The sequence below is a fragment of the Callorhinus ursinus genome, unplaced genomic scaffold (genome assembly GCF_003265705.2).
Source record: "Callorhinus ursinus isolate GAN/ISIS: 27379988/994484 unplaced genomic scaffold, GSC_fseal_2.0 scaffold12, whole genome shotgun sequence".
NCBI classification, from domain to species: Eukaryota; Metazoa; Chordata; class Mammalia; order Carnivora; family Otariidae; genus Callorhinus; species Callorhinus ursinus.
Window position 1 is genome coordinate 72,718,801 of NW_027397074.1, and position 17,932 is coordinate 72,736,732.

General features: G+C 44.3%; 1 protein-coding gene across 2 annotated transcripts in view; it reads left to right on the top strand.

The window, feature by feature from the left end:
- The window catches only part of LRGUK (leucine rich repeats and guanylate kinase domain containing), a 113,351-nt gene that overhangs the window by 60,056 nt on the left and 35,363 nt on the right, over positions 1-17,932 (top strand). The window contains exons 12-16 of one of the 2 annotated variants that reach the window (XM_073899217.1): positions 3,120-3,216; positions 6,982-7,095; positions 9,496-9,697; positions 10,329-10,424; positions 16,452-16,963. In XM_073899217.1, the coding sequence (XP_073755318.1) occupies positions 3,120-3,216; positions 6,982-7,095; positions 9,496-9,697; positions 10,329-10,424; positions 16,452-16,963 (1,021 nt within the window). The remainder of the gene's footprint in view (positions 1-3,119; positions 3,217-6,981; positions 7,096-9,495; positions 9,698-10,328; positions 10,425-16,451; positions 16,964-17,932) is intronic. The other variant, XM_025854848.2, reaches the window with a different exon arrangement.

Genomic DNA, 17,932 nt, shown 5'->3' on the forward strand with positions numbered 1-17,932 from the left:
CAGAAGATAAGACCAGAGACAGACGGGAGTCTGAGCGTAAAGGATTTGTAAGCAGGGAGTGTCACGAGGACTGCTGCGCTCCAGAAAGTGTGCCCTGTGGGAAGCTCGGCGGGGGGAGGGGGGCACTGGAGACGGGGACCAGCTGGGGTACAGTCACAGCTCACGAAGGCATAAGTTAGAAAGCGGCGTGCCGTTACTGGAAAGTGGACAGGGCAGTGGCTTCCTGGAATGGGTTACTCAGACGTGCTGCTGGAATCTTATGTGTTGATGATCTCTTTAAATGCCCAGCAGTTAATTGATGTATATTTGCATTAAGGGTTAGGACCAATTTAATTTTCCTACCGAATGCCCTAGGAAAATCTGGGCTCTTGAGAATAGCCTTTGAAAGTGTTCACTTACTAACAATATGGCGTGCTATGTGCTTGAATTTATTTATTTTTAATTTTTTATTTATCTTTTATTTTTTTCCCGTGTGATTGAATTTTTTTTTATTACGTTCAGCTAGCCAGCATCTAGCACATCATTAGTTTCTGATGTCGTGTTCAACGACTCATTAGTTGCGCATAACACCCAGTGCTCATCACAACACGTGCTTGAATTTAGATGTGCTCACAGCTAAGCCTCTGCCTAAATATTTGGAGTAACAAGAAGTTTGTTATTTCCTGAGGCAATCTGGTCCAGAATGGAAATTCTAAAACTGCATGCTTCTGAATCAAACTCAAAAAATTTCTACTCCTCATCCAGCTGCTAGCTCTTCTCAGACATCTTTTCTTCCTATTACATTTCCCTGAATATTTTGCCATTCCACTGTTTGGTCTGACCTTGCGGATTCCTTCCCCTCCTGATCATCTCCTCTTCTCCATAGACTTGATTTGTTAGGATCCTCCAGGACAGCTGGCCCGTGAACCGGCATTTTGAATGTCTAAACTCACTCTTAGACTCTCAGGCCCAGGGTTGTAGTCTGGCGTTCATCTCTGACTCACTTCTTTGGTGTGGTTCCCATTGCAAACCATGAGTTAACTAATTCACCATGACTTAACTAGTAAATTAATTAGTAAATAAGAAACTCACGGAAATCTAAATTACAAATGGAATTGTACTGAGACCAGGGAGAAGAAGGACACCGAAGGTGATGGCCCAAGCAGATTTCTTTGTCTAAAATTTGGCATCATTATTTTTCTAAGTTTAGTGAAACACTGCTTTCACTATGCAGTGTTTCCTTTTTAAGACATTCACATTTGGGCAGCATACTCCACAGCGAGCATTTCTGCATGTGAAAATTGGATGACAGGATTCAAAAACCCATAGGTCGTCTTAGGTCCTTCGCAATGGAAGGTTCTGCAGCGGGTACAGGCTCTGTCAGCCGCATTCTCCACCTCACTGAAGCCTCCTCTCTATTTACCTGCCTAGAAGCTTCAAATTACTTCTTTGCTTTGTCTTCCTTTTAGAAATACTGAAAAAATTCCTGCCGCTCAATTCCTTTGTTGGAAAATGCAGATCCAACACTGCGTGTAAAGGCTATGCTAAGGCTGTACAGCGCAGGATGCCAAGTCACTGAATTATCTTTCCCGCCTGTCAAGGACACCACTAGACAGAGGGTCCCAGGGCCCTGCCAAGGTGTGTGAAGAAATGCCAGTGTATTCACACAACAGAACAAATATCATGTGTTTTGACAGTCTTTTCTTAGAATATACTCTCCTTCCTGGGTCTATAATTTAAATACAATGTTAAGAACTTAAAATTTACTAGTCTAGTTAATTCTTGATGATAATGGAAGGGGAACAGCAGTACAAATTATAGAACTTGGACTCTGTAACGGAGAGGCTTTTGAGGTTACACCTCTGTGCTCTTGGCACGATAGTAAAACACGGAGTCCTCCTGGCGTTGCTATTTAGGGCGTTGCTACTTAGTCACCTTACTTAATTGCTGGGCCTCAGTTTCATCATCTGTAAAATGGAAACAGCAATACTCGCCTCATGGTTTTTTGTGAGGAAGGAATGAAATAACATGTCAAATGTCTAGCTATTCTCATCCTCTCCTTTAAAAACCACAGTATACTACAAAGATCAGTTTGCATTGCATTCCCAAAACTTAACACTAGGAAGTCAGAATGGTATGAAATCAAGAGTCGTGGGCTAGTTGGGACCCCATTGTCTATTTCTGGGACTGACACTGGTCGGTCGCCTCTGTGGCCTTAGACTAGCCATCTTTATTGTCCTCCACCAAATGGAGTTGGTCACACCTGTTACCCACTTCACAGGTGTCATTTACTGGTTCATGTTACAGATAACTAGCGGCTGCCTGCGTGGGGGCCAGGCGTGGGGATTGCAGTAGCAAGTAAGATGAACAAGATAAAGTCCTCTCCTCATGAGTTGTACGTCCTGCTGGGGAAGACAGGGAAAACCCTGATATGTGGATAAAGGAAGGCAGTTTTGGTGATAGAGAGTAAGTGGGGGCATGGGGACGGGGAGGGGATGCTGTCGCATACAGTGATCAGAAAGGGTCTCTCTGGTTGAGCTGAGAACTCCGTTCATGGCTTCCCACGGGAGGCTCATACCTGGTGTTTATAAGCACTGGCAGCACTGAGGAGGTGGGGTCCTGAGCAAGGAACTGGGATGCAATCGGTGGCAGGCACTGAGGCTATGAGCATGTAAAGAAGAGGTGTATAATCAGCAATAGGAGGTCAAGAAAGGCTTTTAGGCAGGGAGAGGGGGGAGGGGGACACTTAACTTGGGTCCTGGAAGACAGCTGGGCCAGCCAGGTGAGAGAGGAGGGGCGTGGGGAAATGCCCACAGAGCAGAGAGGACACGAAGACTCTTGGGTGGAAATATATGAGTAATGAACTGAAGTAGTAGTGTGTGAGGAGGTGGTTCAGAGGTGATCAATAACAGTGGGTCAAGATTTGGTGTGGATAATCCTGAATTTGTGTAATCCTTGTAGAGTGTAGCAGCTGAATGTAGTCTAGCACTTCAAAACCACAGTGTTTTCAGAACTACATTACCTCACAATTCATGATTCGTGGATGAATTTCAACTTTTTAAAACCTACTTTTACCCAAACCTTTTCCATTTTGAATCCCAAGCTGCTGGAAGTAGACCAGTTATCTACTGTGTTTTCAGGGCCTGCCACACCACAAGACCGCCTTACTTTGGAGAAGGGGATCGAGTCGATTATCATTTTATCTCTCAGGAAGTTTTTGATGAAATGCTAAACATGGTAAGAACATTTTCCTTTGTTTGTATTACACAAGAAACCACGTCCTCTGGTAGCAATATTAGGAACTAGTGATAACAAAGAGAAAAATGTTGTTTATTGTGAGAGAAGTGTTCTTGGGTTGTTTTTTCTTAAGCCAGGTATACATCCTTGTTGACATGCAGCTTTATTTTAGGATCTTGGAGAGAATGTTGTAAATTTTCAGTAAAGCTCAATGAGTAGACGTTTCAAGAAAATGGAAATAAGAGCGCTACGAAAAGTTCTTGTGATCTGTGTTTATCATGTGCTGCTGTCATTAATCAGACTTTACTCAAGATAGGCAACTCTCACAAACAGAGCTGATGTGCGAAGCTTATGAACTGAGCCTCCCTTGGTGTTGGAGTTTTCTGTCCAGAGACCACTTCTGTTTGCTTCACTGGTGCTTTCTTTTTAAGATTTTATATTTATTTATGAGAGAGAGAGAGAGAGCAGGGGGAAGAGCAGAGGGAGAGGGACAAGCAGACTCTACGCTGAGTGCAGAGCCTGATGCGGGGCGCGATTTCAGGACCCTGAGATCATGACCTGAGCTGAAACCAAGAGTTGGACCCTCAGCCGACTGAGCCACCCAGGCACCCCATCACTGGTGCTTTCTACCGGTTGTGGCTAAGCATCATTTCATCATGGTGTGTTTCATACAGTTGCCTGTCCTGGACACATATATAGCCTTAACCTTCCACATTATACATCAGTGCAGGTAACTGTGGTACGATTAAGCATGGGATCTGCAGTTTCTATGAGTTTAATCTTGAAGGGCCAGCTTTACACATAGTGCGTGTTTTCTCTTACGTTCACAGAGAAACCCAAGTGAGAAAGTCCTGTAATCCCTAGGCCGTTTCCCCTCTAACCTTGTCAAAAGAACATCTTGGAGATTCTTTATAATCTTCTCTCCTAGGGCTGTATTTTGGTAGTTCATTTGAATGTATCCAGAGTACTTTGGGATTTTTATATTTCTAAAAGCCTTAATAGAGATAGGAAGCATTATCTTGATATTAGTAAGAAGGATTCCTGTAGGACTCTTTGAGTTGAAAGACAGCTAGTTCCCGAAATTCATGTTAATTTCTCTTGTTAGAGTCTGAGGCATTTTTTTCTTGGTTCAGTTCATCTGTTCTCAGTACCCCATATGCTCCCCTGACGTTCCATACCTTATTGGATCAGTAGTAACTAAGTCTGGTTCAATTCCTAGTCTAAGAAATCGCTGTACTTACATACCATATTTGGTTTTACAATTTGACTCCCTCTACAAAATCCTTGTACGGGTGCGTAGTACTTGTTTTTACTGCTTCTTCTAACTTATGTTACTTCAGTATAATGTCATTTTCTTCAACTTGAATTTTGCTTCTGAGCTCCTTTTCCTTAAAGCGAGCTAGAGACTGTTTCTAAGAGGCAGACCTAGGGGGGTGCCTGGGAGGCTCAGTCGTTAAGCATCTGCATTCGGCTTGGGTCGTGGTCCCAGGGTCCGGGGATCGAGCCCCACGTGGGGCTCTCTACTCAGCGGGAAGCCTGCTTCTCCCTCTCCCACTCCCCCTGCTTGTGTTCCCTCTCTCGCTGTGTCTCTGTCAAATAAATAAAATTAAAAAAAAAAAAGAGGCAAACCTAGAGGTTATAACTCATGACATATTGTCAGCGTCTCCAGTCACACCAACACACTCAGCCGTCTGTATATACAACCCCCCTCCCCGGAACACCCACCCAGACCACCTGCCACCCCTCCTTGGCAGTCTACCCTGACGTACCCAGGCCCTGGACACCTCCTGTGGACAGTCACATCCACCCACTCCTCCATTCCCTCATCACCAACACGTGGAATTGCCACCCCACCACATGCCTACAGACACATGAACTTTTCTTAAGGACATAAATGCAGTCACTTCCCTGAAGATATTCTTCCTCTCTTATTGAAGTAAGATCACAGATCTGGAGGCTCCTGAAATATGATTATTGCTGTTCACTAAGAAATCTACAAGCAGGAAGGTGTATCCCCAGCCAGAAGCTGGAGGACTACTTAATCTCAGTTCTTTAAAAAAAGGTTAACAAAGCCTGTTTTATATATAAAAGCACAATGTCAGATTCTTCCCAGCTCTGCATTCTCCCAGGAAATATCTTTGGGGTCCACAGAGGGAGGCCCTTGTGTGCACCTGTGTACACACAAGTAAACAGATGCATAGTATATATCTGAAACGTGATTCAAGAGTACATTTTGAGGGGCACCTGGGTGGCTCAGGCCCGACTCTTGATTGTGGCTTAGGCCATGATCTTAAATGTCCGACTCTTGATTGTGGCTTAGGTCATGATCTCTGGATTGTGAGATTGAGCCCCGTGTCAGGCTCCACACGGGGCATGGAGCCTGCTTAAGGTTCTCTCTCTCCCTTTGCCCCTCGCCCACCTCCAAAAAAAAAAAATACATTTTGAAAACAGGGTGAGTCACAGTAAACAAGATAAAGTATATACCTGATGGGAGATTCGGTATCTTATCTACCTATATAGATGCAATATATATATATATAAAAGATGTCCTAGTATTTCCTCCAAAGAACAAAGAAGGTATGACATTGAAGGAGTAAAATATTAGGATATTTACTGTTGAGTTTTTAACGTTCAGAATGCATGATATAAACTTCTTTGGATTACGAGGTGTGTAGGTTTTCCCCATCACTCCTAGCAGACACATTCACTAGAGACCCACTGCACCACAGCAGATATTTTGTGTCTCATGGACTTCCGGGCCCCCTGTCCCGGGACAGATAGCCTGTTCCCGATCCCCAAATCTCCAGGATGTCTGGGGCCAGGAGGCAGAAGTAGCATAAAGGACTCCTAATTGCTACTGTTCTTAATGATGATGCCGCCATCTGATGGGATTCAGTTGATGGGATTCAGCCTTACAAGTTTTCATTTCATCATTTCTTTCAAAATCCCATGCATGAGGAGCCACAGTTGCCAAGATCATCCATATTTTTATTCCTTCTTTTGCAATCAGCTTTCCAGTTTAGATGAGACCTAGTAGCTTAATAAATATAACATTATCAAAGAAAAGGTCAACTTCGAGAGGCATGTTTTAACTTGGACTGTTTTGCAAGGGAGTACAGCCTTGGGAAGAACTGGGCTTCCAGAATGTACAGAAGGCAGTATTTAAACCTCAGATGACTACAGGGCACACAGAAATTCTGTTGAAAAACACTTGGGGCAGTGTCAATAAAAAGCTGTGTTTTATAAAGAAAAACAGAATTGGGTCTGTTTTTCACGGCTTATCTCAGGATGCAAAGGTTTTTGGATGTCCCTGTAATTACTGGCCTTCAGGCTTATCTGGGAGCGCAGGGCTTTTTCTGGGGTACCTGGCCTGCCAGCATAGCCGGCATGGTTGAGGCAAAGGGCGAGCTGTTGGTTTTGCTTTCTCAGTAATGACCGTTTATGGCGCAGGTTTGGCAAGGAAGCAGGTAAACAAGCAAAATGATCTGTTCTACCAGAAGCTTCAGTGCCTTCGCTCGCCCCACGTGTTTTGTCAGCAGACTCCAGGAGCTCCAAAAACTTAAATTTTTTTTTTTTTTGCCAGCTGAGACTTCTGAATAAATTTCTCTACCACATTTTGATATTAAGTTTCATAAGCCCATCATCAGCCTTTGATTTGTAAGTTTCATGAAAGCAGACAAAAGTAAGACGTCAAATAATTTCATTTACGTTAACTTTCGTTATGGCAGCTGTTATATGAAAATCTCTGTACTTCTCAAATTTCAGGGGAAATTCATTCTCACATTTAATTATGGTAATCACCATTATGGATTAAATAGGGACACCATAGAAGCTATCGCCAGAGACGGTTTAGCAAGTTGTATTCACATGGAAATAGAAGTAAGTGTTTTCTCATTCAGTCAGTTTATTTTTAATGCCTGTGTGTGTGTGTGTGTGTGTGTGTGTGTGTGTGTGTGTGTGTGAGTCGGTATATATATACTTGGGGCTGAGGAGGGGATACGAAGGCAGGTAGCACACTGCCAGGCACAGGGGGAAGCTTATCGTTCCTATTGGCGGGGGAGGGGCAGACATGAACACTTAAATGACAGGAGTTACTCTATAAGACATGGCTTGCACATACCCTTGGGACAGAAGTGCTCCTCGGGATTTACTTTCTAAGTTAACTTCCTCACCAAATTATCCCTTTTAGGGCATGGTCTGTGTTTATATAAAGTGATATTAGGTAAAGGTCCTTCTCACAGGCTGTGGAGCTGGTGCGTGGCCCCCTCAGGACCTGCCTGGGCAGCTCCGCGCAGCCGCCCTTGTTCTCTGCTTCCTCGGGGGAGACGTGTGCGCTCTGCCCTCATTGACCCCCCGCTTGCTCGCTGGTTGCAATCCTTTTCCGCTCTGAGCGATTTAGACTTGCAGAGTTCAGGAGACTTCCCTCTCTGCCCCCATATCCCATCCTCCCCAGTGACCTTCTGTAATGAGAATATGCAGAAGTTTCTCTCCAATCCAGATCCAGAGTTAAACCATGACTATCCTACTTATTTGTTTTAAAAATAGATAGCTTTATTAAGTATGTGAAGTCTTTAAAGATAGTTGATCGTCTTTTTAAGGTACCTTCACCGAGCGGTCTAACAGTTTTGTAGTCAGAAGAAAAAGTTAGAAAAATGATTCCATTAAGTCAAACTTACAGAAAACAGAATCTGGGCTGGCCAGATATTCCTTTACTATCGACTCTGAAACTTCTTTAAAACTTGTTTCCTTTGTAACTGGGCAGAGAAGGAGACTGATTTCTTTTTGGCTCCTTGGATTGGGGTGTTGCCTCACTTCAGTGAGACTGGTCACGTTTCTTCCAGCTCTTCAGTTTTTCTAATTTCAAAATCCTGCAGTTCTCATCTTTCCACAACTGATTGCGTTTGCATCTTTAAGGAGGTTTTCTGTGTTTCTATGTTAATAACCAAAAATATCTTCCTCGGACAAGGCAGAAACTCTCCAGCTCCTTGTGCTTACCTTCTTCCGGTTCACTGGTTCTCTGAGTGCTGGCTCCTGTCTCCTTTTTCCTCCCTGAGAACTTTCTCCTACTCATTTTCAAGAGGTTGACTCTATAAACCAGGCTTGATGTCCCTGATTCTCCCAAGCGAAAGCATTTCTCCGAACTGCTCTAGTCATTGACACTTTTAGAAATTACTTTTTTAAAAGATCCCATATTTCAACTCCCACTCCCCCACTGAATGTTTAAAACAAAGATTTTGAATGTTGAACTAAACTACTGATGATGGGATTGAGGAGGAAGGAGCTTTAGAGTTCATTTGGAAGGGCTCTTGCATTTCAGCTAGGAGGAAATTAGTGCTCAGGGAGCAATTGTGGGGTTTGCTCGTGGTCTGCAGGAGCTGGGGAGCCACAGTTATTCACCACCCAGCCCTCCTGATCCACAGACCACCACCGCCCTGCTCCTTGGCATGAGCTCCTGGCAGCTTGGCTGTCCCTTGCTCTGGGCAGAAGCTGTGAGATGTAATAGGAACCAGCCAACCAGGTTGCTGGTTTAGGAATAGGACCGGTCCCAAGGAGATGACAAAGGGGTAACAGAGGAACCTTTTTTCTCTGGTAAGATCTTTATCTCCTGGAGCTGCAAGGGTGCTCTTTGAAATGTAGACTTGAAATTACTTCTGAGTGGCTACCTGGCTGGCTCAGTCTGTAGAGCATGCAACTCTTGATCTCTGGGTTGTAAGTTTGAGCCCCACATTGGGTATAGAGATTCCTTAAAAATAAAATCTGAAAAAAAAAAAATCAGTTTTCAGTACTAAAGATGCAGCACTACTGTGAATGTACCTGTTTGTATCTGGCAATTTTCTTTTTTTTTTTTTTAGAGCATGAGTGGGGGAGTGGGGGGAGAGGGAGAGAGAATCTCAAGCAGGCCCCATGCCCAGTGTGGAGCCCAAAACGGGGCTCGATCTCATGATCCTGAGATCATGACCTGAGCTAAAATCAAGAGTCAGACACCTAACTGACTGAGCCACCCAGGGACCCCTAGCAATTTTCTTTTTTAACCACCATGTTTATTAGAGTAGTTAGTTAGAGGATAACCAGGTAGTTCTTTTACTCCCAATAACAATATTTGATGAACAAAGGGAAGTAATCCAACTTTGAGATATTTGCAGGAAAATAATAGCTAATTATCCAAATAAATCTTTTAATACAAGACTACTTATTACACCTATGTTGTCAGATGTCTCCAACATGATTTCTAAATTGTGTATCTGGTTCTAATTTATTACCTTTTCTTTAAACAAATAGGGTGTAAGAAGTTTGAAATTTTCCTATTTTGAGCCTCGATATATCCTGGTGGTGCCCATGAACAAGGAAAAATATGAGGAATATTTGCGGAGAAAAGGATTATTTAGTCGTGTAGAGATTGAATTTGCTGTCTCTAGAGTGGACCTTTATATTGAAATCAACCAGAAATTTCCAGGATATTTTGATGCAATCATCAATGCAGGTCAGTAACCTTCAGCAAAGTTTTATTTTTGAAGTGTAAGGTCACTGGGGGAAAATCCTCTCTAACAGACATTCTTAACTGCTGGCTGACTGTAGTTTCTGGTGGTTGTAGGACTGGGGTCCCTGCTTCTTTTGTTGGCTCTCTGCCAGGGGCTGCCCTCTGTCCTACGGGCTGCTGCCAGGTCCTGTGCATGTGGCCCTTCTGTCTTCAAGCTGGTGACAGCACATCACATTCTCCTCATGCTTCAAGTCTCTGCTTTCCTCTTCTACCAGAAAACTCTCTTCCTTTATGGGGCTCCTGTGATCATGTGTAGGCCCACCTGGGTAGTCTACCTTCTGACTGGCCCAAACTCAACTGATGAATATCCTTCATTACATTTGCAAAAATCCCTTTTGCCATTTAACATGACATAATCACAGGAGTAACACCCCCTCACATTCACAGGTTCTGCCCACACTGAAGAGAGGCAGTTATATGAGGGTGAAGTGTCATGAGGGTCTTAGAATTCTGCCTACCACAATAGTCATAACGTTAGATGTAGCTTAAAAAATCATTACCACCAACAGTTGCAAATTGACTATATTTTGGTATGATTCTGTTGCCTTAAAGTACCTTTTCTCATTTACTGTAGATGATCTGGAAGTTGCCTACCAAAAGCTGAGTCATCTCATCAGAGAATACCTTGGGTTGTCTGAGGAAACATCCAAGAATTTGGCTCCAACTGCAGGTACTACCCTCTCCCTTTTGTGCCAGGAAAACAAGTCTGTGAATTGCTATTTAGGTACTCATTGAGCAGGCTCAAGCTGGTTCTCTTTAATCCCTGTCCTTCCTCCTGTGTGATGGTCCCCACAAGTGAGCTGCGTGAATCAGCCCCCTGGACCTGTCCCTCTCCTTGGCTGGGTGGCCTTAGTGGCACTCACAGGACTGTCCTTCAGGGACATGCTGGCTGGTGCCTCCTTGGAGGTTTCTGGTAAATAAGGGCCAGCCTCCTGGTTCAGATCTCAGCCTTCTAGAAGTTTGGCTCCCTTAGGGAGCTGAAGTGGTGTTCTGCTTTGTATTTATATTTAGCATTGTTTTAATCCAATAGGTTTCTTTCTCCTTTTCTTTGCATTGCCACCGTCCTCCAAGTGTGGTGCTATTGAGGATAGTAGAAGAGCATGGTCAGAGGGTATGAACCTGGTTGTGGCCCTCCTGCTCCCTTGGGCAAGCTGCTTTGCTGTTTGGAGCTTCAGTGGACTGTCTTGCTAGATGGAGTTAATGCTCTGCATTAAAGGAGATTTAATGCCTCATGGAGTATCTGCAGCAAAGACATGGGCTGTAGAGCCATGTATCTCCTTGGAATCCAGGAATTCTAAAGCCCTAACTTAGAATTTTGGTACCTGAGTATTTTGAGATGCATTTAGAAGGTTCTCCCCAATCCACTTCACTCCCACTGAGATGGCTAACTATGAAAAAAAGACAGAAAATAAGTGTTGGCAAGGATGTAGAGAAGTTGGGAAGGTAAAATGGTATAGCTCTGATGGAAAACAGTATAATGTTCCTCAAAAAATTAGAAATAGAATTACCATATGATCTAGCAATTCCACCTCAGGGTATCCCCCCAGAAGAATTGAAAGCAGGGACTTGCATAGGCCCTTGTACACCAGTGAATGCAGCATTATTCACAGTAGCTGAGAAGTGGAAGCAATCCAAATGTTCGTCAACAGACAAATGAATAAACTACATGTGGTTTATAAATACAGTGGAATGTTATTCAGCCCTAAACAGGAAGGGAATTCTGACACACACTACATCGTGGATGAACCTTGAGAACATTCTGCTAAGTGAAATAAGCCAGTCACAAAAACACAAATACTGTCTGATGCCACTTTTACGAAGTACCTAGAGTAGTCAAATCCATAAGGACAGCAAAATGCCAGAGGGTGGGGGAGGGAGAGGAACGGAGTGTTGTTGCTTAACAACTACAGAGTTTCACTATTACAAGATGAAAAGAGCTCATGGACTTGGTTGCACAACACCGTGAATATACGTAACACAACTGAACTGTACACTTAAAAATGGTTAAGATGGCAAACTTTATGTTATGTGTATTTTTACCACCCTAATGAAGAAAAAGGTCCCCTCCGGTGGGCTGAACTGCTGTCACATATCATATTGTAAAACGTTGACGTGAGACCCTGGCTTACTGTGTGTTCGTGTGCTTTTAGCCTTTGTGACTCTTGGCCCAAGTAGGATTTCACTGGCCAAGTTGAGGCAGGCCTGGCCATGATTTTGCCAGAGTTCAAACTGATAGTGCCCTTTTGCAATTTTACACATTCTTTTCAGGTCAGGTACCCTTGGAATTCTGGAACGAGGTCAGTGTGAAACTGGTAACAACCAACAGATAACAGAGTGAGGCTGTCCTTCTAGGTATGTCTTCTAGGAGACAGGTGACCAGGGTATGACTTCCCGCCTTCAGAGGACCAGAAGAAAGTGTGCCCTGTGCACAAACAGGCATTCATGGAGGACTGGAGGACTGTGCCCAGTCTACAAAGGGGGGACATTCAATGAGGAGTGTGCCCGTGTGTTTATCCAGCACTGCTCCCATCGGTTCTTTAGAAAGCCGTCTGTGCCTGGCAGGGTGCACCGTATATCTCATGAGGCTTTGGTAGCTGGATAGAAGTGTCTCATGAGGAAATCTGACTCTCTTTGCTTTTAATCTTTGCTAACCCAGCAACTTCTGATGTTTAATTTGGTCTCCTGGGTGGAGCTGTCCCACTGGGGGCGCTCTCCTATGTTAGAACACCCTGCCCTGATCCCTGAGCCAGGCCCATCTCCCACTGTAAGTTAATAAGTTGGTGTTCTGGCTTTTAAATCAGCCCCTCGTGGATTTAGATGAGCGTGAGTCAGTCCCCTGAGCCTGACCATTTCTGAGGAACGGAGAGAAGCATGTTTGTCAGTCCGTAGCACAGAGGGCTCCTCTGAGATGTAGCACTTGAGCAGGACTCTGCCTCTAAGCCAGTGGGGCTCCAGCCCTCCATCTTTCCATATTGTGCAACCACCAGGACGCTGACTATTGGGTGCAGTTGCCATTTGGTGAATTAGTAGACCAGATAATGTGTGCATAGGAAAACAGGCTCCCATTTTAAAAAGGTATAATAAAATTTCATTTATTTGGACCAATTAGGTTCGGCTTGTCTGATTTAATGGAAAGTATGAATTATAGAATTTGTTAAAATGTTACCCCTCTCAGATACATTTAATAACAGAAACTGGGTCATCCAGTTATTGACTAATAGAGCATCAGCTTTAAAAAGTAGAGGGGAGGGTAATACATCAATTCCCTGACCTCCGTAAACCCCCGTTTTCCTGGCAGGCTTAGTGTTTTGGAAAATAATGTGTTTTCTTAAGAAGCCACACCACCTCATTTTATTTAAATAGTCAATCTGTGGAGGATGTTACTGTCTTCAGTTGCTGGTTTCAGGATAAACTTGCACATAAAGTGACTTTGTGGAGGCCAGACATGATTCAAGTGAGTATTTAAAAATTCTAAGAGCATAGTCCTTACTAATAAAGCTTTTAAAGGATCTCTAGTGCATTAAGAGTAGAGCCAATGGCCTCTTAGCGTCTCAGGGCTGTAAAGTGTATGTCAAGGAGGACAGGCCCAGATGTTCACAGCTTCACTGCAGGCGAGCAGGGCCCAACCATAACCACCTCAAATGAGCATCATGACTCCCCAAAAAGGCACCAGAGCCCCAGCAGGGTCACCACCCCAGGCCTGGCTGGCTCTTAAATTTTTGCTTCCACTCTGAGCTGGGTCCCTCTGATTTTAAATTCTGTAGTTCAGGTATGTTTACATAAAGACTTATGTTACTTATTTAAATGTAAATGAGACCCCCTAGAAGAAAAGATCAATAATTTTAGCAGAGTGGGATATTTTTAATATTTAATTGAGCTGTCAAAGGTAAGAAATTGAAGTAAAAAATATTTAAGAGTCTATGAAAGACAGTCTGAACAATTAGAAAATTGAACTGGAAATAGGAAACCTTAGTTTTCTATTCCAGATTTCACCAATAATCATTAATTTGATTAGAGAAATCACTTTGAACTTCCATTTATAAAAAGGCCAACTGCATTTAATATTATGGAACATTCTAGAATTTGCTGAGGTTTTTTTCCCCGTTAGATTAGACTGCCTATAAGTTAGGCTCCAGTACAAACTGAAATCTGGTGGCCAATGGTATTGTTTTCATGGAAGCAGGAATCCTGTACCAATGCCAATTGGGCAGTATTCCTAGATATTTGAAGTAATAATACATAGCTTTATCTTTAGTAATTTCATGTTGCTAATTTGTAACTGAGGATGCAATTTTAATTTCTACTCTTAATGATGAAACTATAACAAAGTCATAAAAGTAAGCCTGAAGTCTATCAGTATAACAACCCCATCCGTCTGGACCCAGAAATGCAAACCTTTACCAGAGGAGAGACTAACTGAATTTCCATTAAATGCACATACAAATAGTAACTTTAGATACAGAGTGATTGTAAAACCTCAAAATACTGAGATGTACATTAGTTAAAAATGTTTATCAACCATGGTATGGATGATCTTATTTTTTTTTTCCCCTATAGCAGTGCAGGTAATATTCATTTACAAAGCATGAAGACTAAAAAAATCCTGATCAAACAATACAGTTTTTATGAAATAAGAAAAAACTCACTCTATTCACAACTCAGTGTAAGGGATGTCTTTACCCTCCATGTGTCTCTATACAACCTATTTCTGGAATACTTATCTGGTGCTCCCAATAAAGCTTTTTTAAAAAGCTGATCCAACTGCCACTCTGAGTTCTTGCTATAGAAATCATAAAATAAAATTATATTTGCAAATCATTGTTTAGATCTGACTAATGATAGAGGAAAATGATGATGGTGATGATGAGACAAACGGGGCACTTGAGCAATTTACTAGTCCCCACGTGGTGCTTTTATCTCTAATAAAGGACGGGCTCTCATTTGCCAAATGATGTGAATTGTTGAATTCTAAAAGTGGGGAAAAAAATCCTTGTGTGTCTGATTCTAGGAAACCAGGGGTTTACAAAAAGAGCCTTCAGCATTGGGTTTCACTCTTCTTATGCCTTTCTATTTTATTTTATTTAATTTTTTTGTGATTAAAAAACCATAAAATTAGCCATTTTAAGTATACAACCTAATGGCATTAACTACATTCACAGTGTTGCATAACCATCCCAACTACCTGTTTCCAAAAGTTTCCATCCCTCCCACACAGAAACTCCATTCCCGTTAAGCAGTAACTCCCCCTTTAGCCCCTGGTGACCTCTAATCTACTTTCTGTCTCTATGCATTTGCCTATTCTAGACGTTTTTACTGTTCTTATATTTTAATTTAGCCTGTTTCTTGACGAAATTTGTATTTAATCTATAACTGTCATGAACTAGGGCGGTAGGAATGGTGAGCAGGGCCACCGCCTCCGAAACCCCACCAGGAGGCAAGCTTTGCTTTGCCCCCACTCTTCCCTAACCCCTCCCCAGGGACGTCTAGTTCAACTGGAGGCACAGGGTATCTGCCCAGACGAGGAGGCTCAGGGATGACCCAGAGTAGTCCAAGCTCATCCTGCTTTGTGGGGGCGAAGGGACAGTGGCCAGGAGCCTGGTTTGCTTCTGGGGATAGACCACCCTGGGGTCACCTTGGAGCTCTGACTTGGTTTGCAGTCTCTGAACATCAGGTCTCCCTCAAAGTGGGCTGAGACTGGTTTCTTCAAGGCTGTTCCACACTGGTGTGCCCGCCCCTGGCCATAGCATTTCAGAGCCATGTCCTTAGGACTGGGTTAAGATGATATATGGGCCACCAGAAAATGTATGGGCTTCTCTCATAAACAAGTGCCTGCTGAGCTGATTGTGTCCATGGTCTCTCCACGAGACCAGAATCATACGAAGAACTTGCTCCCATGGTGATCGAAAGAAGTGTCCCCCTCTGCAACGTTAACGTGCTAGGGGCCTCTGAGAGCCATTGCTGAAAGCGGGGTAGACTCGGAAGGAAAAGAGTAGCCCTGGGGCTGGGGCGGATCCTCAGGAGCAGGTCCTCTGAGTCATGATGGCACCTCAGGCTTCCGGGGGATCGATTCTTTGCCTCCTTCCATTCCCTGCTGACTTACTGAGTGCCTGTTGAATTTCCCGTGCCTCGCCTCGCCTCGCCTCCCCTCCCCTCCCCTCCCCTCCCCTCCCCTCCCCTCCCCTCGCCTCCCCTCCCCTCGCCTCCCCTCCCCTCCCCTCCCCTCCCCGGTAAGCTGATTATTCCTCATAGAGCTCCCAGTTTCTTGAAGAGGACTGCCATTAAATAAGCAGAACTTGCCCTGGCTTAGATGTACCCCCTCTAGTTTCTACCATCAAAAGCAGCATTGGTCTCTCTAAGCTGTGGAAGTTCTAAATCTCATTTGCTTAAAAATTGTTCTTGCCGCTCTCAGAACCATTTTCGTTCTGTGAATAAGTCTCTTTATGTTTATTTACTGAAGTTCATGATTTCAATTGACTAAGATTGTTCTACATTCTACTAAATAAGAGAATTCTAGGCACCTAGTATCCCCAAGGGGAAGGAATGGTTATAATTCTTCTGTATGTGTAATTTTATTCTTTTCAAGGGCCTATGTGCATCAGTAAAGGAAAAGGTATTTTTGGTTGTTATTTCTAAAGTTACTTAGTTACATAGTATGTGTTAAGATGTTTTTAGCTAACTTCTTTTTATATCAAAGCAGGAGCTCCCTCTAGCAAGAAGACCCCCTCTGGGGTGCCAGCACACCTGGTGCCATCCCCAAGGCGCTTGGCGAAACTGCAAGCAGATGGCCAGATAACAGAGGCTCTCTCTGGAATGCAGATTCATGTACAGGTCCCTGAACATCAGAACCCAGCCCCCTCCCAGAACCCAGAGCTGGCTCAGGCGGGAGCAACCCATCAAGAACGATTTTCTCCCAGTAGCCATGTCAGTGCTGAGCCTCTTCCACAGCCCAGCTCATCAGCACTTGGTATTTCCCAGCAGGCCCAAGACTTATCCCCAAACCAGCAGGAAGGGGATGTTCAACAATTGGATCTTTCTTCAAAAATAGTAATGACAGATCTCCCTGAAAATGAGCCCCAGACATCTGAGGCAAAAGCAGGTAAAATAGGGCAGCCTTCCATCGTTCCTTCCCAAGCGCCTTCTCAGCACCCTGACCCACCTCCAGCTCACAGCCCTCAGCCAGACCAGGATGAGGAATCAGGGGAGGCCAAGGTAACCTCCACTGGCCCTCCCCCATCTGAGGCTCCCCAGGAGTCTGGTCCAACATCCCTCAGCCCCCAGAGAACCCAGGGTGAGGAAACTGAGTCAGCCGATCTGCCACCCAACAGTACCCATTATGAGCCTCCAAGAGACCCTTCCCACCCTAATGGGGCCAAAACACCGGGACCATCTCCAGAAGATTCTCAACAACTTCTAGAGGAAGGAACCCCCAAAGGAGAATTTGTTCGGGTTAGCACTCCTTACCCAGAATTGCCACGTCCTCAGGATTCAACAGATATCAAACAGATCCAGGACAGGAAAGATCCAATGACTTTGCTTCCCAGAAGCCGCCTGGCTCCCACCAGGCTGCCCCAGCCTCAGGTCCTTGCTCCACTCCAGAGTCGGAGGCCCACACCCAAACTCCTCTCACCCAGCAGGGAGAGAGGAACAGCCTCAGATCAAACCGTGATTCCCTCCCCCAGGCCTCCACTAGCTCAGGAAGGAGACCCCAGTAAACTTCCTCCCATCAGCCCTCCCCATTCCAAACCACCACAAAATCTGAGCCCCCATCTGGACCACAGTCCTCAGCAAGTCCAGAAAGAAAAGGTCAGGGAGGTGAAACTCCCTCTTATCAGCACCCCCATCCAGGAGCACATGCCACAGCTCACTCCCCATCCGCTCCAGGAAGAGGAGGCTCAGGTGGTTAGGCTCCCACAAATTCCCACTTCCTTCTCTGAACAGCAGCTGCCTCAGAACACAGGGCCTCGCCATGATTCGAGGCCTGTGAAGGAAAGACAAGCTCCGAAAGCAGTCCACTCCTCCAGCAAGAAGATTTCAGATGTGCAGGCCTTACCTCAAAACCAAGAGCCAGAGCAGCAGACAGAAGCTAGGAAAAAAAAACTCCCTATCCAAAGAGAGACAACTAAAGGACCAGGGCTTCTGAAAAAGGCACCACCTAGAAGCCATCATACAGCCTTGCAG